The 23,745-nt window shown below is 42.4% G+C and overlaps 2 protein-coding genes across 2 annotated transcripts; one reads left to right on the top strand and one right to left on the bottom strand.

Annotated features, from left to right (window-relative positions):
* Positions 1-7,110: 7,110 nt before the first annotated feature.
* LOC147639134 (uncharacterized) lies at positions 7,111-11,578 on the top strand. Its single transcript, XM_086782826.1, has 17 exons — positions 7,111-7,141; positions 7,304-7,372; positions 7,619-7,684; positions 8,199-8,270; positions 8,658-8,729; positions 8,827-8,892; positions 9,141-9,212; positions 9,310-9,375; positions 9,534-9,602; positions 9,715-9,783; positions 9,967-10,181; positions 10,289-10,417; positions 10,489-10,653; positions 10,760-10,897; positions 10,990-11,083; positions 11,182-11,283; positions 11,369-11,578. Exons 11-17 carry the CDS (start codon positions 10,084-10,086, stop codon positions 11,456-11,458), a joined length of 816 nt encoding a protein of 271 aa, XP_086638952.1. The 5' UTR covers positions 7,111-7,141; positions 7,304-7,372; positions 7,619-7,684; positions 8,199-8,270; positions 8,658-8,729; positions 8,827-8,892; positions 9,141-9,212; positions 9,310-9,375; positions 9,534-9,602; positions 9,715-9,783; positions 9,967-10,083; the 3' UTR covers positions 11,459-11,578.
* A 4,035-nt stretch (positions 11,579-15,613) lies between these two features.
* Positions 15,614-21,091, bottom strand: LOC147639133 (uncharacterized). Its single transcript, XM_086793535.1, has 8 exons — positions 20,735-21,091; positions 18,824-20,054; positions 18,674-18,741; positions 18,090-18,581; positions 17,612-18,002; positions 16,851-17,509; positions 15,820-15,990; positions 15,614-15,688 (listed from the first exon to the last, which is right to left on the bottom strand). Exons 1-8 carry the CDS (start codon positions 20,783-20,785, stop codon positions 15,614-15,616), a joined length of 3,138 nt encoding a protein of 1,045 aa, XP_086649661.1. The 5' UTR covers positions 20,786-21,091.
* Positions 21,092-23,745: the final 2,654 nt, after the last annotated feature.

Below are 23,745 nucleotides of genomic sequence, written 5' to 3'. Positions count from 1 at the left end.
CTTGGTGGGTGTTGGGTTTAGGGTTAGATCAAGTTATACATGAGCCAGCTCTTTGCATAAAGCAAATGCATAGAGGTTTATGCATAAGGCTCTATGCGTAGTCTCTATGCATAGAGCTTTATGCATAAGGCTCTATGCATAGGATCTTGCAAGATTATACATAAAGCCCATGCATAAGGCTCTATGCATAAGGCCTTTATGAATAGCTATGTTAGAATTTTGTATACTTGAATCTATTGACTCTTATGCATGTATTTAGGTTGGGTTGTATGTATAGGCAATGTTGATCTGACGCATCACAGGATCCATATGTCGCAAATCTACTCTCTATCATCAAAACGAATGATATGGGTCATAGGCTTGGTCACAAATCATTCAAATACAAGTATGGTTTAATGAAACCTTTTCACATACACCCTAAATCCTTTATGTTTTATACGCAAGTCTTATCGTTTAATCTTGTATGTAGGTGGGCTTACCATCGGGCCATGGTCGATGCCATGGGAGAAATCTACCCCACATGGCCAGTCCTCTCGTGATGGGGCCACTCCATGCATTTGATAAGCACGGGTCCGAGTGGCATAGATGTGAGTGGCACAGATCTAAGTGGTGCAGGTCCATCATGATATGGCTGTGATGCGCCTACCCCACCTACCTCAACTAGACCCAACCCCGCTCCCTCAAATTCATCTTCAACACCATGACGATGACGTAGTAGCGATTCTTGGGGAGCTAGTAGACATGCTAGCGGGGGGATAAGAAAGCTGATTTTGTTGTGGCAAAAGAAGCACTAGGTCTCCCGCGATGTGTCTTCCCAATAGGGGAGCTCTTCATCTACTCATTATTATGAGCCAACCCCTAGGAGACCGATTCCACCATTTGATCCACACAGCCTACCATACAATGTGCATGTCGATGGTGCCCTCGCGATGATGGATGCACGAGGAAAGAAAGTTATGAACCACATGCATGTACTTGCTAACGTGGAGTTCACGAACTCCTTCAAAAAGTAGAAATCCAAAGACAAGCTATCAAAGCAATCTATCATTGATGTGATCAATGCGGAGTTCGTCATTCCACATGCAGGCCTTTGCTTCTCAAAGGAGTGGATGAAGAGAAAAATAAAGCTTTTGCTCTCTAATAGGAGAGAAAACATCAAGAGAGAGTCAAAGAACAATTTGGAAAAAGCTGAGCATTTGCACGCAGGAGGAGTGGAGGCACGCGCGAAGCTTTGTGAGAAAGCACCCATGTGCTTTTCAACAATAAGCGGCGATAGAGAGTGCTTCTCGTCGACTATGGAAGTGAGGGGATTCACACTTAAGATCTGGAGGAAAATCCTCCTTCATTTCTCATTTCTTTGTAGGTACCTATTTTACTAATTATTTCCTTCTCGTGTTTCATTTTGTTTTATACTATATTGTTTTCTTTAACTAATTGTATATTTTCTTAATTGTTTTTTATAGAGGGGGGTTGTTGGGCATGACTCCACCTAATGGGGGTCACTCATAAATATGTAAGCATAGCACGTGCATTCAACTTTAGGGATTTTTGAAATACTTCTTTTACATAATTTTTTACATATACAAGAGTACCATTTAAAGGGGGTATTCACATGTTAAATAGAAGAAGGATGTGTTTTATTCATGAAAAAATCATAGATAAGGGGTTTTTAAAGTAAATTTTGAATGTACGCGTGATACAGAGGGTTTACATATAGTAAATTCCTCAAGGAGCCAACAAAAGAGGAGTACAACTATGGCTATAGAGCCCCCCGTCCGCAATTGTGGGCGTGGATGCTGCATACACGAGGTGTACACTTAGACGAGTGTGTTTTAGGGACTCAAGAAGATGACGTAAGTAGTGAAAAAACCTTTCTCTTATCTATTTCTAATTGTCTTTGATTCTATTACACTTACCTCGTACTTGATGGCATGTATGCAGGATGAAGGGGAAGAGGAAGATCCAAACTATGAGCATGAAGCGGTAGAAGCAATCAGAGGAGGATGAAGATGATGATGATGAGCACTTCGAATCCAATGAGGAATCGGATTAGCCACCTCTTCTTTGATATAGTTTTTGTATATATGGTTAAAGGCTCATCAATTTGCGAAATATAATACATTTTGGTCTCACTTGCATTCTTCTCAGTCTATGTCTTTTTCATGTTTATGTTTGTATCACAAACGTATGACTCTATTTTAATTAAAAAAATAACTTGGGTAGACTAGGGAATTAGACTCTCTTTTTTTATCACGCAGTAATTTCATCGTTGAGCAGCAGAAATAGCAACGAAATTTTGCATATTGAGCAGTGATCCCATTGGAGCAAAAATATCAGCTTTTTTAGGAGCAAAAGGGGCCCGACATCTCCCCACCCTTCTAGTTATAAAAGTGTTGCTATTTTCATTGCTACACCCTCATTCTATTGTAGTGTCAAAGCAACATGCCTCATGCCCTGTGAGACACTCATGCTCCATGATCCTTGCTCCATGATCCTATGACGGCCATGACAAAAAACCTACATAATCGTGTCATCTAGAGTTAGGGTTTGGTACCAGAAATAGGTTCACATAGGCTCAACCAAACATATGGAAGATGCCCAAGGGAAAAGATAAGTAAAATCATGCTCGTGATTTAGCACCATTTAAGTCATGACCGTAACTATCTTCTGGAAGAGACCAAAGAATAAAAATATATTTAAATATGTATGGAAAACATTACTCTGTACTGGTTGACTTAATCTTAGTATTGTAAGGTCCCAATTCTACCATGATGACCAAATGGAAACACCTACACACATGACCTAGGACATGTGCATCCCAATATTGAAGACTTAAACACAACAATGCCGCCTAAAATCAACAGGCTAAAATGTCACTTGATGTTTGTAATAGGATGGTACCCAACTCAGACTATGCCAAGGACAAGACCCCATACACCAGAGAAGCCCATCAAGCAAAAGATAACATACCTTGGGGATTATATTGACAAAGTGTAGGGGAAAAGTGTAGATGAAGGAAAAGTATAAAATAAAAGTCTCTTTTTTCATAACCAGTTGTTGTAGTGCATGAAAATGCTACAAGACAAAGATATCCAAAGCCGCAATGGGTAGGACTGAAAGGGTATGCCAAGGCGATTGATTGCCATGTCAATACGAAGATCTTGCACGGAATACCTAGCCACCATAGATAATCATGGTACCAAAAGGGGTACAATAACCCACCCTCTTGGTTGGGAGATACCAATCTTAGTAATAGAATAATTAGTCACACGTGCTTTGTAGTTTGCAAAAGGGGAGAGGCACACATATTCCAACAAAAAGGATGGAGTTTACTTACATTAAGGGAAAAAACTGGAGAAAGCATGCACAACAGTTACAATGATAAAGTAGGTGAAGCCCAATAACATGTATAATTGCAGGGACCTTCACAACATTGAAAAAGATGATTATGCACAGATGCTCCAGAAATATTTTACTACCTATATGACAAATTATAGATGCAAGATGGTGAATCCTTATTCAATAAATAGAATTCTTTGCCATGCTGTAGACATTCCATCATAGGCTAAACCACTCAAAGTCGCTTCTCCTTGACCCAACTACATCCTTGCAGTCACCAAGGGTCCTATGTTTGGGGTTGCGTGGAAATGGGGCCTATGTTTCTTCCAAAAAGAATTTCCCTTCACACGATGGGTACATGCTGATGCTATGAACGGGCGCTGCGGCAGGAGTGTGGCAAGTTGCCAACTTCCAAGTTTTGGCAGGTTTCACGTACTTCAGCGCCATGCCACCCTCAACACTAAAGGGCACGGGACACTGGGGAAGCCAAAGATTTGGGATCGAGGGTGGGAAGTGGGGGGACGCTGGCGGCTTCAATCTGGGCCGTCGGATGTAGTGAACTCCAGGGATAGCGGGTGAACTCGGGCTTCGGCTGAGTTGGCAAAAAAAAAGCTTTTAAAGTAGCCACGCTGGACTGACGTGGCAGGACGCCACGGGGGAAAGCCGTGCATGCAGGGGTACCCGTATACGAGAAAGATCTCAAAGATTTGATTTTGCCCAGGCTTCTCTCTGCGTTTTTCTCTACACGCTTTGCTGCGATTGCAGGCTTGGCTCCGCGATGACGCTGTGCTTTTGCATGGGTGATCTTCTAAGCTAGAATCAAAGGCTCTTCATCAAGCTAGCCATCAAGCTGTAAAGGTTTTTCCTGCTTGTTGGTATTGCAACAAGCACCCAGCAACGCCTTCTAAGGTGTATGGTTCTTCATCAAGCCTGCAACACAATTTTATAGAAGCATGGCACCAAGTGCAAGCCGAGTGCATAGGAGGAAGAAGGCTGCCATAGGAAGCAAAACAGGTGGCAACGAAGGTCAAGCAATGGAGTTTCTAGAGTCTACACAACTTGACAAACGAAGAAGTCCTCGACTAAAGGAAAAGCAAGCATCACCGCAATCGCCCTCCCCACAAAACTTGGATGCTGCATCAGGGGAAATCTTGCCCCCACATAGCCTCAATAAGAGGCCCAAAAAAAAGTTGGAAACCATGCTCATGAAGCCTACAACCTCAATGCAGGAAAACGCGGGCCCATCTAATGTTAAAGGGGAAGGGATGGCTGAGGGGACAGATCAGATTTTGCCATATGCCATTGTACGATTGCCAGATGGGAGGGTTGGGCGCCAATGTCGTGCAAGTGACACTTGCCCCCTTGCTAAATCTTTCATAGAAAAGAGAAAGAGTATGATTGGGCACTTAAAGCTTGCTCATGGGTTAGATGTTGATATTCCCAAGCTGCCACTTGGTCGTCCTCCGAAGAGCAACTTAGTAGCTCGTGCTTTCCCACACCCGTATGCTCAGAGGTGGAAGAGACAGGCATACGAAAGATCGCAAGATAAAGAAAGAAAGTTTCAGATCAATCGACAAAAGTATGAGCATTCTCAATACATGCAGGCTGAGCGCGCATGGGATAACCTTTGTAGTCAGTTCAAGAACAAATCAAAAGAGGACTTCATAGCAAGCTGGGTGAAAGATAAGATGGACAAGTACATGTCAACAGCAGAGGCTCGAGTTGCCAAAATCCAGGCTCGGATAGATGAGAATATCTCCAAAGAGGTAAGCTTTGCTGCATCTAGAAGCTAAAAGGTTTAATTTTGAAGTGTTTTCATCTCATGAAGATGTGTTTTCAACTAAAGGATACCCATCATGTGTGCCCTTCTCGCTCTACTCTCAAGGATGCATTTATTAAATGCTTGCGTTAGGCCTTATGGTTAGTTATGGATGGGCCTGGGGGTGGAGAGCTATCACCAAGGAGTTGGTTTCCCCTTTTTGAGTCTCCTAGATGTACTTAAGAGAAGTTAATGCCCTGATTTTTTTAGGTTCTTTTGCTGTCAACAAAATGTAAGAATGTATGATAGTGGAGTAGCTGGGACGATCTTACAAGGCAAACACACACATAAGACTCTTTGTTTATGAAAGGCATAAGTATCGAACAGTTGGAGCAGAAAGGAAAGGTGCAATGTGCTCAAATATCGTGCGAGTTCTCGCTTGAATGTGGATCAGTGGTGTGCCGTTGCTCACACAATTTCTGCTTCAAGTTTTTGAGCCGTCTTTTACCTTGCCAATCTGCCCAAGAATGGGTTTTAGAGATTTAGCCTACCCAACAGTTGTGCAATGCACGATCTATAAGCTCTACTCCTTAAGTCAGAATGTAACGTAGCTTTGTATTCAGGATTGTATCTAGTGGAAAGTGTAGCAACCTTAAAAGAGTGCCACCTGAAGCTCGTTAACTTGTTTTCCATCTTATGAATCATGCTTCTTGAACATGTGTTTTTATCTTATGAAGAATTTACGCTTTCTTATACTGAGAATGATTTGTGTAACTACAATTTATCATTTCTTCAATTCACAAGTCATGACTTTCTTGCAAATATTAGAGCTCATTTGATGTGTTAATTTGACATGTTGTGCAATGTTCTCTTGTGGGCTTATCCATTTCAAAAGGCTGAACTGAGTTGTTGGGCTGCTTTCGTTAATTTGCCTTCTTCTTTCTTCAGCTGGCAGTAGGGCAAGGGGTAGAATGAAAGCCAAATAAAGTGTATCCATAAATTGGGCAAGCTGGACAAAATCCACTGTGAAACAAAGTATGTTTGAGTTGCATGTATGCGTGCGAGCGAGTGTGTGTGTGTGTGTGGGGGGGGGGGAGGGGGGGGCGGGGTGGGGGGGGTTGAGTCAAACTTATATGTCAAGAACAACCCAAGTTGCTCCTACACTCTGAGCTTCCATGCCAGTTGCCCCCTTGGTAGCAGATGAAGTCATGATGTGCAATGTGTTTACTCTTGAATTAATTATTCTTGAATTAGATTACAATTTATATGTATTCTTGGTCATATACACGGTCGAAGTCTATGGCTATTTCCCAAGTTCACATACAACACGCATGGTTTCCTTGCTGCAGGCCAAGTTTATTCACCACATGTCAACTTCACTTCTTACATTTTTGAGATCACTTGGCATGGCTGTATTTGCAGGATTTCGTAACCCATGAGGTTGTTGGGCTTACAACTATGGATGGCTATTATTTATTGCAGGATTTTGGAACCCATGAGGGTGTTGGGCCGTGTGCGGATACAACAAAGAAGCACAACACTAAGAAGAACGTAAGCTTTGTCATATTTTTCATTCATCCCCTCGTTCTGATTCATATCTCTATTTCACTAACATGGCTGCCTTGAAAGTGCCTAGCCATTCTCTCACGGTCTTCCCCTACAATATGTTCAAGTCCTTTCCATTGCCTAATTTCCATGGTCTACTCGCAGCATGCCAAGTTTATTAACCTGATGCAGGTTTACTTGTTGCATGCAGAGTTCACTCACAGCTTGCTAAGTTTATTAACTAGATGCATGTTTTCTTGTTCAATGCAAAGTTCACTCACAGCTTGCCAAGTTCTCTCCCTGCAGCACTAACATGACTCCATAGTTGCATGCAAGGGTTGGTAAGCAAATTGCAATGAATGCACATGCAATGTGTCTACTAGTCATTGCCCAAGTTGACATACACCTCACACCTTTTGTTTGTTGCAGGATTCTGGAACCCATGAGAGTGTTGGACCATCCGCGAATACAAGAAAGAAGGACAACACTCAAAAGAACGTAAGCTTTCCAATATCCTTCACTCATCCCCTCGTTTTGAGTCATGTTTGTGATGTTGAAAGTGCCTAGCGATGCTCATGTGGGCTTCTTGGCATAAGTAAGTATGCGAATTCACGAGTGCAAAGATTGTTTGTAACTATGCATGGATATTATTTGTTGCAGGATTCTGAAACCCATGAGAGTGTTGGGCCATGTGTGGATACAAAAAAGGAGGACAACACTAAAAACAATGTAAGCTTTCAAAGTTTGCTAAGTTCTCTCTCTACATCACTAACATGGCTCCATAGTTGCATGTAAGGGTTGGTGAATAGTTTGCATGCAATCAATGCACGTGTAATGTGTCTACTAGCTCACACCTTGCTAATTTCATTCACATCATGCCAAGTTTATTCACATCATGCCAAGTTTCTTTGCTGCTGCCAAGTTCACATACAACTCACATGCCCTATAGTTTGAGATCATTTGGGCATGCTGCAGGATTCTGGAACACATGAGGGTGTTGGGTCACGTGTGGATACAGAAAAGAACACCACCACTAAGAATGTAAGCCTTCTAATCTTGCTAAGTTCTCTATCTACTTCATTAACATGGCTCCATGGTTGCATGCAACGGTTGGTGAACAGTTTGCATGCAATCAATGCACGTGCAATGTTTCTACTAGCTCACAACATTATCGTCTTCCTTAGTGTCCTCACACTTATCCCTTCCTTGCTAGTTCATTCACATCATGCCAAGTTCATTCACATCATGCCAAGTTTCTTTGGTACTGCCAAGTTCACATACAAATCACTACATGCCCTTTAGTTTGAGAACAACACTAAGAAGAACGTAAGTCTTCTAATCTAACATGGCTTCATAGTTGCATGTAAGGGTCGGTGAACAGTTGGCAATGTGTCTACTAGCCATTGTCCACGACTCACACCTTGCCAAGTTCATTCACATCATGCCAAGTTCATTCACATCATGCCAAGTTTCTTTGCTGATGTCAAGTTCACATACAACTCACTACATGCCCTACAGCTTGAGATCATTTGGACATGCTTCTTGTTTGTTGCAGGATTCTAATTCTGGAACCCATGAGGTTAAGCCATGCGCGAATACAAGAAAGAAGAACAACACTCAAAATAACGTAAGCTTTTCAATCTCCTTCACTTATGCCCTCGTTCCGAGTCATGTTTGTGGTGCAAAGATTGCATACAACTATGCATGGCTATTGCATGGAGGGTGTTGGGCTATGCATGGATACAAAAAAGAACAACACTAAGATTAACGTAAGCTTACATTCTTCTTAGTTTGCTGCCAAGTTTGCTTACATTCAATCTTAGTGTTGTGTAGTTGTTGCATGCAAAGTTTAGTCACAGCTTACCAAGTTTATTAACTTGATGCATGTTTTCTTGTTGCATGCAAAGTTCACTCATAGCTTGTCAAGTTTCTTTGCTGTTGCCAAGTTCACAAGTTCACTCACTACATGCGTGGCCTTTGAGATCATTTGGCCCATGCTTCTTGTTTGCCGCAGGATTTTGATTCCGAAACCCATGAGGTTGGGCCATGCACGAATACAAGAAAGAAGAGTAACACTCAAAATAAGGTAAGATTTCTAATCTCCTTCACTTATCCCCTCGTTTCGAGTCATGTTTGTGGTGCAAAGATTGCATACAACTATGCATGGCTATTACTTGCTGCAGGATTCTGGAACCGGTGAGGGTGTTGGGCCATGTGTGGATATAAAAAAGAAGAATACTAAGAAGAACGTAAGCTTACATTCTTCTTAGTTTGCTGCCAAGTTTGCTTACATTCAATCTTAGTGTTGTCTAGTTGTTGCATGCAAAGTTCAGTCATCACAGCTTACCAAGTTTATTAACTTGATGCATGTTTTCTTGCTGCATGCAAAGTTCACTCATAGCTTGTCAAGTTTCTTTGCTGTTGCCAAGTTCACAAGTTCACTCACTACATGCCCACACTTTGAGATCATTTGGCCCATGCTTCTTGTTTGCTGCAGGATTTTGATTCCGGAACCCATGAGGTTGGGCCATGCACGAATACAAGAAAGAAGAGTAACACTCAAAATAAGGTAAGATTTCTAATCTCCTTCACTTATCCCCTCATTTCGAGTCATGTTTGTGGTGCAAAGATTGCATACAACTATGCATGGCTATTACTTGCTGCAGGATTCTGGAACCGGTGAGGGTGTTGGGCCATGTGTGGATATAAAAAAGAAGAACACTAAGAAGAACGTAAGCTTTCTAATATTTTTCATTCATCTCCTTGCTTTGAGTCACATCATCTTGGTTTCCCACTAGTTTGTTCAAGTCCTTGCCGCTGCCTAACATGGCTCCATACACCTCACACTTTGAGATCGTTTGGGCCATGGCCATCTTCTTGTTTGTTGCAGGATTCCGGAACCCATGAGAGTGTTAGGCCATGCGTGAATACAAGAAAGAAGGACAACACTCAAAAGAACGTAAGAGATTCTAATATCCTTTATGCCGAGTTGTTAAAGCTTTTCATGTTCTTCTACATTGTTGGTTCACTCTTCTCTTTACTTGCATGGGCCCTGTTCTTGTTTGTTGCAGGATTCCGGAGCCCATGAGGGTGTTGGGCCATGCGTGAATACAAGAAAGAAGGACAACACTCAAAAGAACGTAAGAGATTCCAATATCCTTTATGCCGAGTTGTTAAAGCTTTTCATGTTGCTGCCTACATTGTTAGTTCACTCTTCTCTTTACTTGCATGGGCCAGGTAAGTGCAGCTAATTCAACCCTGGAGTTTGTTATGTCCTAAAGGGACTCAATGGGTGAATGCATTGTTTTCTTGCCATTGTGTAGGTGTTTGAGGTTTCAAGGAAAAAGTTGCCTATTAGGACTTCTCGTGCAAAGCAAAGTAGCAATGAAGAAACACCGATTATTGTATCATCGCCGACTTTTTCTGAAGCATACAACAATATGGAATTTATATTCGAGATCTCCAACATGCAGGTTATTGTTACAGAGAAAGGGGAGGGGAGGTTGGTAGCAACAAGGGGCAATGTTGCGAGATCTAGGTAAGAGGCTCTACACGATTGACAGTTTATCAAAACCATGTATTGTCATGATAGTCTCAGCTTGTGTGGTTTGTTGCATTTTTTTTTGTTTGGCTTTTGCCTTGCAGGTTAGCTTCCGGGGCTGACATTGACTTTGTTTCCATGAGATCCAAAACCTTTGTGCGCGTAGATGATAGCTTTTTGAGGGAAATGTTTGTTAATGAGGCATCCACTAGGACCATGACCTTGTTTGGGATGTAAGTGTATCACTTTAAACATTTTAGTGCACTTACATGGATGCACTTTCATTCCCTCCTTGCATGCACAGGTTGATGGAGAACAAGTTGCCATTGGACATTCTTGAGAAGGTGTTTTGGGCTGATTCTTTGTGGTATTCTATGTCACGTAAGTGCGTGGAGAATTTCCTCACCCGCTTCTTCGAGAAAATGGATATGTCAGCCATTCAATTATGTTTCTTTCCCGTTGTATGCAGGTGTGTGTGGTCACTTCATTGGTAAAGAATTTTGGCTATGCTTTTTTACATACCACTTGGCACTCAAATTTGTGCGCTTTTAATGGCTGGCTATTGTGTGCAATAGGAATCATTGGTCCCTCTTTACCCTGTATGTTAACAAGAACGAGGAGGTGCCCCTTTTAAAAGGGAACAAAAGCTATTTGTTATACATGGATTCATTGGGACTAATAAATCCAGAGGAGTGCTTGGATAGTTTGTTCATGTAAATTGAAATTCTCTTCCATGTTGGTTTTGTTCATGTATACTCATACAATGCATGACACATGACATGGTTCTGGTTTGGATTGATTACAGTGCTCTAAAATGCTTGGCACCGCATGTGGCTGATTCAACCCTTCAAGGTGCTTTGTTCAACCCCGAGACAGAGCTGAAACTAAAAATCGTTAAGGTGAAGGTGACGTTGATTTGTTGGTAGCAGCGAGTTGAATTTGTTATGAATGTGCTACATGCTGAATGTTGGTGTTACATGTGCATCATTTGGGGCAGGTACCGCAACAGGACAATAGCACAGATTGTGGCTTCTATGTGATGGCGTTTATGAGATACCTCATTGCCGGTATATTGCAAAACAATGTAGACAAGAATTGGGTAAGTGCTTGCTTCGTGTTACGTCTTTGCTGCTTCAAGAAGAACATGCAAGCTCATTTACGCTTACAGCTTTGCTTTTTTTCAGCTCACAGATCAGTGGTTTCAACATGAAGATGTATGCACGCTTAGGATGGAGCTTCACACATGGTGCATGAGTGTTTTGGAAGAACTGTGACACGTCTACTGTCTTGAGCAGCAGTGACATCCGAGCAGCATGTCTTATTTTGTGGGCAGCGCACTTCTTATGACATGTTTACTTTCTTGAGCAGCAGTGACATAGCAGTGACATCGGAGCAGCATGTAGATGCTTTTTGGAGCAGCAACCTCTATTTTTGGCACCAGCTATGCGATTTTGAAGCGGTGTTTTTGGCTTGTCGTGGGCAACACACTTCTTATGAACATCTTTATAAACATATTTGGCATCTAAGGATGTTTTGTATCAGCCAATTCACATGAAATACATGATATTTTTTAGCTTCTCAATATAATTTGTTTTGGTTCCGATGTAAATTGTCTATCAACAAATATGCTTCCGTTGGTTCCTTTTTCAACTTTGCTATTTGGTGTTTAGTTTAGTTCCGCAACATGATGGTTCTTGTTGATGCTCTTGTACTGGAAGCTCTTCATGTTGAATTTGAATCAGATTCTCCGCTGCTCTAGATAAGCCCCATATCTTGGCCCAAGTAGCGAGAAGATCGAGTATAATGACACTCCAACATGCATTGTAAGGAGCCAAAGTGCTTCCACGTTTTGGATATGGTCTCTGTTTGTAGATTGTGTGGGACGTGTAAACTCTCAAGCTAGTCCTGGTGCACATAGAGAGAGAGAGAGAGAGAGAGAGAGAGATAGAGAGAGATCTTGCTCTACCGATGCAGCCATAAAAGTATATGATGAGAGAGAGAGAGAGAGAGAGAGAGAGATCTTGCTCTACCGATGCAGCCATAAAAGTATATGATCACTTTTTTACCTTCTAATATCAAGCTATTAGTAAAATGATCTTAATCTTTTTATAGTATTGAAAGTGTTCATAATTTGGGTGACAAAAAGATTAACATGTTCATTGCATTCAAACTATAAAGCTTGATTGAGAATTGTGCCTGGCTGGTAGAAAGGCGGCTTACGCACCAGCAATGATGAGGTTTCTCATGACCCTAGACATTGACGGATCTGACCATCCCCTACAATAGCATAACAACTGAACAGTTGGAACTACTACCTCTTGACATGTCAGTCATGAAATGAGTTGATGTGACAGATCAATACAGTGACCATGCGACATAATATGCAGGGAAAGCCACAACACTCATACGCCAAGCATAAAAGTTTCATAGCTGATTATCAAAACTCCCTCTTCCATCCGCCCTCTCCCAACGAGAACCAGGCCTCCCGCTCTTGATCCCACCTGTTGCAAATAAACTGACTTCTGCTCTTGGGACCAAATAACTTCTCTAGTTAGGTCAAAAGTTGGAATCCCATCAGCAAGTTTAGCAGAAGGGAACGTCGTGTGCATGCACATGGACATGCTAATCCCTATGCTTATCCTTGATTTGCAGCAGCAGATAAAAGACTTGATTCTAGAGCTTCATTAGCTGTCATAGGCATGGAAGGTATTGTGGTGGACCAGGTCTCTGTCGGCCAGCAGATGGAACATTGACATGATGGGATCATCATCAAGGTATTTTTCCAGGTCCATGGAACTGACTGACAGCAGGTCGGCCAGTTCACTTGTCCTTAAAGGGCCTATAAAAGGTGGTGCTTGGCTCATTGTTAGACATCTAACACCTTTGGGTGCTAGGTCACAGAGTAGATTAGGTAAGATAGGTTTTCCACCTTTTCCACCTGGGCCCGTATACAGGGACATGGTGTCACGTGCACCCCGCACTTGGGTGGCATGGTGACATGACAGTTCCAGAAATTGCATGTTTTGGTTAGTGATGTGAACTGTGCATTTTGTGATCTCCAGTCCAGGGACAAGTCGCCACTTGCCATCAGGGTAGGCCAGGCTAAGTACATGCAGTAACCGCGCACAGTTGTTAGCCCACTTGGAGTTGATGCATGTAGAATGTTTAGGATGCTTATTATGTAGAATGTTTAGGATGCTTATTAGGCAAGTGCCATGCACCAGACACAGGTAAATGGGCCACAGGCAATCACAGCTGGGCAGCCCATCTGGGACAGATTTGGAGGTGTTTGGACAGGTCTGGAGCAGTCGGGCAGGTCGTACAGCAGGGAAACCAGGCGGACCAGCAGAAGGGGCAGAAAATTTACCTATTTAAAGGCCACACCTCTTCTCAACCAAGGCATCTGATTCTTAGCTTGGAGACAGGTCCAGAGAGCAATAGCAGCAACATCTAGCATGGCATCATCCAAGACATTAGGGCTCTTCTTTAAGGTAGATGGCATTTGTCTCAGATCTGACAAAACAGGGTATTGCAAAGCCCTGCTCAGCAGGCATTGTTCCGCTAAGGGCCTGTTTGAACTTTGGAGCATCCTATTTTTTAGTGACTAGTCTAGGTATACATGCTTATTTTCAGCTCGGTAAGGAGGAAGTTATCTCAGGTCAAGGATATTTCAGCTTCATAATAAAGCAAATACAATGAAAGGTGGGGGCCCTTCAGCGGGTATTGGGACCCAATGTTGTCTGGTTTTTACACACCACAGTATGCACAATCCAGCTATGTATGTATAATGCTTCCACATGTGACATTGTATCAGAGCAGAGGAAGCTATGTTGCATAAGAAATGAGTATCAAGGCTTCTGCGTGTGAAATTGTAGAGCAAGGCCATGTTGCACAAGACATTAGTATCAAAATATCAAAGCATCAGGTTCGCCCTAAGGCACATCAAAGCTAGGGTTCGTCCTAAGACATGCTAGAGCCATGGGCCGCCTGGAATACAGTTCATCCCAAGGCAGTTCGGAGCTAAGGTCAGCTCAAAGCAAGGGATCTTCTTCGGACAGTCAAGAGCAAAGGATATCAGTCAAGCTCAGTAACATTGGGTGCATCAACATTGGTATCAACAGATGTGTGTAGTCCAGTCAGTATCAAGAAGACGAAATTTTGTTGGAGAAGCATCATTGATGCCTTGATGGAGCTCCAGAGGTTGCAGATGAAAGGGATGGTACTTTGGACGCATTTTAACTAGTCTGCAGCAGTTGAGCAGCTTGAAGGTTGGTAACAGGTCATACAGCAGGCTGGCCAGGCTGATAAGCAGAAGGGTGCAGAAAATTGCCCTATTTAAAGGCCCTGCCTCTTCCCAGCCAAGGCATTAGATTTCCAGCCACCCAACATTAGCAAGAGCATCGGCATGGCATCAATCCAAGACATTAGCACTCTTCTTCAAGTTAGATGGACGCAGGCAAGTGTTTTGCCTGAGACCCCGAAAAAATAGGCTATTCTAGAGCCCTGCCTTGTACACAAACTCTGCACAGTCTTGTAACCCACTTGGAGTCGACATACGTATAGATGCTTAGGATGCTTACTAGGCCAAGTGTCAAGCATTGGACATTGCAAGTAGATAGCACACAGGCAAGACACCTAAGCCTGGCAGTTGGGCAGCCTTGTGGACAGATCTGGACGCATTTTGACTAGTCTGGAGCAGTTGAGCAACTGGTCAGGCAGCTGTAGATTGGTAACAGGTCGTACAGCAGGCAGGCCAAGCTGATAAGTAGGGTGCAGAAAATTGCCCTACTTAAAGGCCCTGCCTCTTCCCAGCCAAGGCATTAGATTTCCAGCCACCAAGCATCAGCACGAGCATCAGCATGGCATCAATCCAAGACATTAGCACTCTTCTTCAAGGTAGATGGACGCAGGCAAGTGTTTTGCCTGAGACCCCAAAAAAATAGGGTATTCTAGAGCCCTGCCTTGTACACAGCTGTTCTGGCAAGACCTATTCCGAGCAGCAAGATCCAGCCTATTGTACATGCTAACTCCACACAGTCTTGTAACCCACTTGGAGTTGACATACGTATAGATGTTTAGGACGCTTTCTAGGTCAAGTGTAAAGCATTGGACATTGCAAGTAGATAGCACACAGGATTGTAACCCACTTGGAGTTGACATACGTATAGATGTTTAGGATGCTTACTAGGCCAAGTGTAAAGCATTGGACATTGCAAGTAGATAGCACACAGGCAAGACACCTAAGCTTGGCAGTTGGGCAGCCTTGTAGGGACAGATTTGGACGCATTTTGACTAGCCTATTGTACATGTGCAAACTCCAAACAGTCTTGGTGTCAAGCATTGGACATTGCAAGTAGATAGCACACAGGCAAGACACCTAAGCCTGGCAGTTGGGAAGCCGTGTAGGGACAGATCTGGATGCATTTTGACTAGTCTGGAGGGTTGAGCAGCTGGTCGGGCAGCTGTAGGTTGGGTAACGTGTCATACAGCCGGCTCGCCATCCCCTACAATAGCATAACAACTGAACAGTTGGAACTACTACCTCTTGACATGTCAGTCATGAAATGAGTTGATGTGACAGATCAATACAGTGACCATGCGACATAATATGCAAGGAAAGCCAAAACACTCATACGCCAAGCATAAAAGTTTCATAGCTGATTATCAAAACTCCCTCTTCCATCCGCCCTCTCCCAACGAGAACCAGGCCTCCCGCTCTTGATTTCACCTGTTGCAAATAAACTGACTTCTGCTGCAGGGTCTCGTGGTACCAAAACCACCAGCTTTTGAAATAACTAATGTCTGTCTGTCAACCCAAGTAAAACTAAGTTCTAACCCACATTGTGTACCCATGCAAAAAGTATATACAGTTTTAAGAGCACACAAAAAAAGAGAGAAGCTCGGACAAGATTGCATGAATCTAGTCTTGCATTACATGCCCAAGGGCTGTATAAATCAGCTATGGTCAAAAAACATAACACAAATTGAGCGTCGTTTTCTTGACTGATCCATAATGAGCAGACACATATGGTTTTTGGAGCAGCAAGTTATATCAAGCTATACTGAACATGAATTCCCTTCACAGAAACAACATACATACAAATTTACAAAACATTGAGTCTCCAGCTGATCCAAAATAAGCATATACATTTGGTTTTTAGAGCAGCAGGTTATACCAAAATGGACAAAAAATCTCCTCACTCGTTCCAAAATGATATAATGTACAAGTTGAATACATCTGCATTATTAATATACAAGTATTATCCTTTGCTCGGATGCAAGGACCTTCTCGAGTACTGAACCATTAGATAAATGCATAGTGAAGTGCCTCTCCTCATCTTCAAGTGACCCATACATACATGAGATGAGTAGTCCCTTTTCAATGCAAAGGTTGTTGTAGAGGTTAACAGCTCGGTTAATAAGAGGAGCCTCTGAACCAATTGGGGCATGTCTACTTGAAAGGGGAAGGAGCGCGTGGCATGTATGGCACGAGTGACTTTGTATAGGATCAACTAGGAGAGTTTTACTACAGCAATGGTGACAAAATATGCGAGGTCTCTTGTCAAACCGCACCCGACTCCTGCCACGTTGATGCTTACGTCTCAAGACCCCTGTCATACAAGCACGTTTTGTTGGAGGCGAGCAGGCTATCTCTTGATCACATACGGTTGTAGCTACTTCATGCGGTCTCCCGTGACCAAGCCGAGTAAGCGTAACATGAGCTTGGATTTGTTTGATGGACCCCCTCATTGGCAAATCAATCTCCTTTGGGATAATCAAAGCTAAAATATTATTCTGTGAGATGCTCAATTGCTGGAGTATTGCTTCTTTCAACTTGGTGTCACATGCTGATAGATTCTCTTCCAAAACATGTAGAACCCTTTTCATGTCTTGAATGCAGCAAGCTATCTGCTCATTGATGTTGACAACCTTGCACTCACCACTCTTTATGTTATCTGGCATGTCCTGCTCACTTAGCCCAACATCAATGTCCTCGTCCATTTGACTTAGAGAATGAAGACTATCAAGGACAGGGAAAATGGCATGTAGATGTGGAAAATGATGTTGAATTATTAGGCGGATTCCATAAAGATGCTTACAATCAGATCCCCAACTTGGACAATCGCAATAGTTGGACTGAACACTGACATGATACCATTGCGAAGATGAAGACATACTCAAGATTTTGAATAGCAAAGTGGACTCATCAATCACTTGAAGGGTGGACGAACTAGCCTCAAATCTTCTCAAGATTTCTTCACCTGCTGCTAATCTGGACGTATGACTCTTGCTTGATCCATGAATACTAAAACGTTGAGAATCAGCTGAAAAGTACGTAAAGCTGGTTAGTATCACGACACCTTTTCTTCATGAGTGTCAAGCAACAAAGGGGGGACAAGCCACAAGAGAAAAAAAGAGGTCATTACCTATTTCTTGTTTGTTCTTAAAGAACTCAAGTAGCGTTCCGCCGATGTAAGTGCCCGTTAGAGAATCCCCTGCAATAGCATGTAACAGAACTAGAATTGATCTATTTATCTTTGCATCAAGAAGAGTGTACTTGATGTATTGCCAGAGCCTCTCGACCAAGTTTGTTGTATCCACATTTCCATGTGAAAATAGACGCCCAAACTTTGGCCACCTTCTCCGCCACATGCATGTGGTGGCACACCATCCATTCGAGATGTATCGTTGAACATTGATATACGCTGAATATCTCTGCAAGAGCTCTTGGTATCTCTCTTCAAATGCCTCTTCACTTGCCATTTGCATTAGATTTGACAAGGAACTATACACATCATCTCGCTTCTCTTTTGGAACCTACACAGCCAAAATAAAATGAATATACATACCACCTGATAATGATATGCACAATAGAATGGATCTAGCTTTTAAAAGGTGACTTACTTGCGGTAGGAGGTTCTCTACCCATGCCTTCTTAACATGAAACCAGCATAGCAAGACATGGCATGCAATTTGGTGTCGTCTCCCTTCTTCATCTTGTGTCCAGCAATAGGGGTCTACATCAACAATCTTCATAATGGCTTCCAACTCTTGCTGGTTTTTGTCGATGATAATAGCCGTCGGACGAACTCCATGCAACCTTGTGAAGATCATCTTGAAGGTCAACTCCAAGGCTACACTTTCTTGGTTAGTGCCGATGTCATTAGTGCATAGCATGAGCCATATTGGAATACCCATGCCATTTTGGTTGGGCAAAACTGCAGCATACAGGGGCAAACCAAAGACATTTGTCTTGAATGTGCTATCTACTGCCCAAGTGTTGTGTCGTGAGAAACGAAGAGCAATTTGTAGCATCCACTCATCTTGAATGATGAGGACAAAGGGTCGTTTACTTTCATCAGAGGCTTGTGGGTTATAAGGTTGAACATAAAGAACCTACAAAGAAATCATGATGAATAAAGAGGCAAGAATAGGGGAAAGAGCTTCAAACATAAAGAACGTTGGCTGTAAGGTTGAACATAAAGAACCTTGTTCTGTTCTTGCAAACGAAGAGCCTCTCCAAACATCGCAGCCCAATCATTGTTTGTACATCTTCCTACAAGGATAGAGAGGCAGATTAGAAGTATAAAACAACCAAAAGTTACAAGGAGAATTGTTGGTAAAGCAAAGCAAAGTACCTTGTGTGCGCATTTGATATGACATCATTTGCACCTCTTTTGGTATCATGAAGAAGCGAAAGATTACACGATCTAATGGCAAGGCATTCTGTATGTGAAATCTTTCTTTTGATGTAGACATTTTTGCCACATGACGACATGTCCCTACGTCGAACAAGTCATCCATGCAACAAGCAATCACACGTGGGTGCACGGGCAAGTAATAGAGGTCAACACGTGAGCCTGGTATATGTCCCTCGTGAACATCATGAACTAGCATGGTCACCTTCTCTGTGTCATGAGAGTGCTGCAAGACCACCTTAAAGGGACACCCACACCTCTTGGACCTCCGCAATCTTCTCTTGTTAGCACCTCTCCGAGCAATACTTCCTGCCCTATGGCACATGTACTCTTGCACCCACTTGGATGGTCCATGCTTCTTTGTGGATCGAAGTAATACTAGCTTTGTTTGGTGCTTGATCATGATGTTGGTCAACTCTTGATTGACTTGAGACTTAGTTGTGACAATTGTTGATGCTGGAGCTATGGTCTTTTTGCTCGTAGGGGTCTGTTCCCCGACCTCAGTAAGCAGGCAGCCGCAAGCGATAATCCTATCTTTCACATAGTCAAGAGAAATTCCATGCCTCCTCTTGTCGGTGCACCATTCTGCCTTGATTGCATTGATAGTGGCATTCACACCATGATGAACACCATGCTCAAGAGGACGATGGGCTGCCATGACAATACGCTCCCAATCTTCAATGTATGCTATTTTCAATCCTGTTGATTTCGAACATAGGCAAAGGTGAAGCGGGCTGAAACAAAGCTCTTCTCTTATTCTTTTCCACCTCTTCAAATCCAACAAGTCTCTTGCATCGTGTGCTTTTAATGTTGGAAGCGTCACTGTGAGAGCTCCTCTAAGATCTTTCTCCATTAAGGAGAAGCTCTTCTCATCGAAAGAGAAAAAAAAGCTTGATGTATATGTAAATGGATCCAATGCCCCCCATGAATCAAGCCTAGGTGTACTCCATGAACTTGGAAAAACACCCTCATTATCATCTTGGAAGAGGTCACATACATCTGCGTCGTCACTTGATGTAGTGTCACTACTTGTTGTATTATCTAAATACTCATCCAATATGAACTGATTTGTGTCATTGGATGCATTCCAATCAGCCTCATTTGATGCATTCCAATTAGCCTGCCATGGCACCGCGAAGTCACTTGTGTCACTCGTTGGATTCCAATCAACCTGCTATTGAAGTCCAAGTTAGATAGGCAGAGAGAGGTAGGACATGTTCTTAAAACAAGTTTTTGCATCGTTTGCTAATTTTATTATGGCTATGAAAACAATGTAGGGCACTAGGAAGGGCAAACCTTTCTATAACTAATGCCACTTCAAAGGTAATGTCACCCTCCGCTCTACGAATGTCCACAAAGCCAATGACAAGCTATGGGGGGTCTGCTAGTCCTAGAAGTAATCAAACATTGGATGATGAATGAAGCGCTACGGCTAGAAGTATCCCCTACAAGGCTTTGCTCAAGACACAGTGTTGCAATCAATGTATGCATTTTTCCCTCCATGAGCGCTTCTTTCTTATCTGTTCTCGCAAAGATGAGGTGGTCTCTGTTTTAGATGGCTTGATTGACCCATGTTTTCAATATTCATTGAGCATCCATTTAGCTTCAATGCAAAAACCTCTTCAAAGAGAGAGAGAGAAAAGCTGATTTCAAGTGGCAAAATTGTGTGTGTGTGTGTGCGTGCATGCGCGCACGCATGCGTGGTTTAAATCCAGTGTGTGTGTGCATGGTTTAAATCCAAAATCAACCTAAGTAAGGGGCTCTTCACATAGAGAGAGAGAGAGAGAGAGAGAGAGAGAGAGAGAGAGAGCCTGTTGATTGGCAAGTGTGAGTTTTTGTGTGTGTGTGTACCTGGTTTAAATCTGGAATCAATCTGAGTGATTCCTGAGAAGAGCTTTCCATAGCCGTGGTGATTTTACAGAACACATGCAACACATGCTCTACGACGTCATCATACAAATTTGAAATTCTGCCCTTTTGCAAGCCACGCTGGAGAAGCCTGCCCTCCACGTCAAGCCAACGTGGCTATTGAGTTTATTTTAAATTTCGATTTGGGGCGCCAGCTCAGCCGAAACCCGAGTTCACCAGTTGCTACCCGAGTTCACTACATCCGACGGCCCAGATTGAAGCCGCCAGCGTCCCCCCACTTTCCCACCCTCGATCCCAAATCTTTGGCTTCCCAGTGTCCCGTGCCCTTTAGTGTTGAGGCCATGCCACCGCTGCCAAAGCAATGGGAAAGTAAACTGGGCATCCGCATCAATGTCGTGTGTATGGTTGGAACTTGAACTTCGATCGGGACTCAGGACTCAGGAATTGATGAGCTTTGCTAGCACGTGCGGTAACAGGCCGAACTCGGTTGAAGGGTGCCAACTTGTAAGTTGTAGCCACCTTGGCGTACAATTCTTGAATAAACTTGATAGAAAGGGATTGCCCCACAAGAGCCTTTGGCCCTTGGCATTACGAGCAGACCCTTCGCCTTGAACCTGCCGGCACCCAAGTCAGAGGTTAGAGAGCTCAGCATGACAGGCTAACGCTGCATTCAAGCCTAGCGATTCGTACGTCGGAAAACCAAACAACAAGATTGAACTTAAGGCTGATGTGGTTGATGGGGTGGGTTGTAACCTTGAGGTAACAGGTTCGATCTTGGGCTGGACACGCAATACTTACCTTGACTTCGCATTGTAGAGGATATGAGGGTCCTCATAGAGTACTTAGTAGTTGCCATTTTTTATTCTTTTTAAAGATTGAACTTAAGGCAGGTAACAACACATACATTCATGCTAAATAACTTGGGTCATGGTTCTGTGCTCAAAAATAAGGTATCAATCAAAATAAAGGTAATTCTTAATTTATTGTAAAAAATAATAACAAATGTTCGAGCTGTGTTATGGCTCCTAAATTTATCATGACTATGATTTATATAATAACAAATCTTAGAGCTATGTAATGGCTCCTAAATATATTACTATGATTTATCTAATAATAAATGTGAGAGCTATGTTATGACTTTATGTTATGCTTATTTCTAATATAAGCACAATTGTTGTCCTAAAAGTTCTACCCAAAACTCAGGATTGCAATTCCTGGCAAAAGTTACCTATGTGAAGCTCTGGATAAAGCAATCGATTGGCAGCAGGCGGAGTACATTTAGGGTTTAAAAATGATTCAAATTTGCCACCTTAAAGTTAAATCGTTTACCATGATTCTAAAAACACCACGATCATAAAAACCTAATGAATACCAGTATTGTCGTTGCAAATGCACATACCATGATCTTGATATATAAACACAAAAATCATAACCAGGATAGTGTACTAGTACGATTTTGGTCCTCCGTTCTAATGCATGCAGTGGGCAACAAAAGAGAAGAGACATATAGTCCATGTTATCCCACTCTGTCTCTTAGCAAACATCCTTTTGTTGATCCATTGGAGATAAGGGAGACAAAAAAATGGAAGAAGTTAATAATATTGGTTTAATCATGAAATACTGGTTTAATCATGATGCAGTGATTTATCCACACACAGAATTTAAAACAAGATTAGAATCTGGACACATAGAATCTTGATATATCATCATCGTCGTGAGTTATCCACATACATAAAAATTGAAACAAACACTATTATAGGTGGGTCTATTTACGAGCGACACTTTTTTTGACAAAAAATGAAAATGTGAAAAAATCCCAAACTATCGATATTCACATCCATACAAGCGTTGATATCGTTTCGTCGAAACTTGCGCTGAAATAATCATCAAAATACATGTTATAGTTATAATGAAGCAGTGAACACATAATTGTGTACACTACTTATGCATATGAGGCCAACGGCTAAGCATAAGTGTATTGGGCTAAAGGGCCAATTGTAATTGAGGAACATAGGCTTATGGCCCAAAGGCCAAGTGGGGGTGGACACTAATAAGTGTGTCTGAAAAGGGCGCCATGGTATATAGGCGAATGTGAATAGCTAATCGCCTTTCATGTTATTCTTACCCTTCTTCTTTCTCATGGATGGTTCTCCTACACCCATGTCTCCACTCCATGCTTTAAGTGGCCATAGCTAGTTCTTTGAAGAAGTTGTATCATAACTTTCCAAAATTGATCTCATTTCCCCCAAATTTCATCATGTATTGATGCAGAATTTTCAGCCCCTTTTGTGGTCAAAGGAAACCCTACAATCCTTAAGATTTCACTAGATCTAGTGCTCAAAATTCATGTCCATGTAGCCAAGCCTCCAACCAAGCATTAGTGATGATTTTGGAGCGCCATGGCTGCTTGAGTTGACCTTGAGATTCTCTGCAGCTGGGTGGCGAAAATTCGTGAGGCTCGCGGGGCAAAAAGCGTGAAGAAGGCAACAATAGGAGTCCAATAACTAGTCTAAATGTTCCATAAGGCTTAGGAATGGGTTTCTCGAGTGTTAGACCTTCTGGAGGGCATATTTCTTGATCTATGAAGCTATGGGACTCTCCAAAATTTGAAAAATAGAGATCCACATTTTTCTTCATGGCAAAGGCATTCTCCACACCATACACTCATAAGCAAGGCCTTCAGGTAATCTTTGAGTATTTGCTAAGCTTCTCATTGCGTTTCTTGCTTGGATCTTGGAGCTCTTGAATCATCCCTTGAGATTTAGGGCTTTCTTCCAAGAAACCCTATTTTCTTGACATTGGCCATGCCAATTTGCCATTAGCCTTGTCTAATCATCATTAATTATACTAATGATGCCATTAGCCTTGTCTAATCATCATTAATTATACTAATGATGCCATTACACAAGCTAATGCTTCAAATAGACCAATGATCAAGCCATTTGTCTCAAGTTTGGGGGTTTTTGATCAAATCCATACACCATTGGATGCCA

The sequence above is a fragment of the Cibotium barometz genome, chromosome 4, assembly GCF_041138505.1.
Source record: "Cibotium barometz isolate CiBa-2024 chromosome 4, ASM4113850v1, whole genome shotgun sequence".
In the NCBI taxonomy this organism is placed as follows: domain Eukaryota; kingdom Viridiplantae; phylum Streptophyta; class Polypodiopsida; order Cyatheales; family Cibotiaceae; genus Cibotium; species Cibotium barometz.
The sequence above is the reverse complement of the archived record's forward strand: the minus strand, read 5'-3'. Positions and strand labels throughout refer to the sequence as shown.

Coding starts and splice junctions, on each gene's coding strand:
- LOC147639134 (XM_086782826.1), top strand. CDS start 10,084: ATGGAATTTATATTCGAGATCTCCAACATGCAGGTTATTGTTACAGAG. Junction 10,182..10,288: donor GGCAATGTTGCGAGATCTAG/GTAAGAGGCTCT, acceptor TTTGCCTTGCAG/GTTAGCTTCCGGGGCTGACA. Junction 10,898..10,989: donor TGCTTGGATAGTTTGTTCAT/GTAAATTGAAAT, acceptor GATTGATTACAG/TGCTCTAAAATGCTTGGCAC.
- LOC147639133 (XM_086793535.1), bottom strand. CDS start 20,785: ATGGAAAGCTCTTCTCAGGAATCACTCAGATTGATTCCAGATTTAAAC. Junction 20,055..20,734: donor TGATTCCAGATTTAAACCAG/GTACACACACAC, acceptor CTTCAATAGCAG/GTTGATTGGAATCCAACGAG. Junction 17,510..17,611: donor TAAGAACAAACAAGAAATAG/GTAATGACCTCT, acceptor CGTACTTTTCAG/CTGATTCTCAACGTTTTAGT.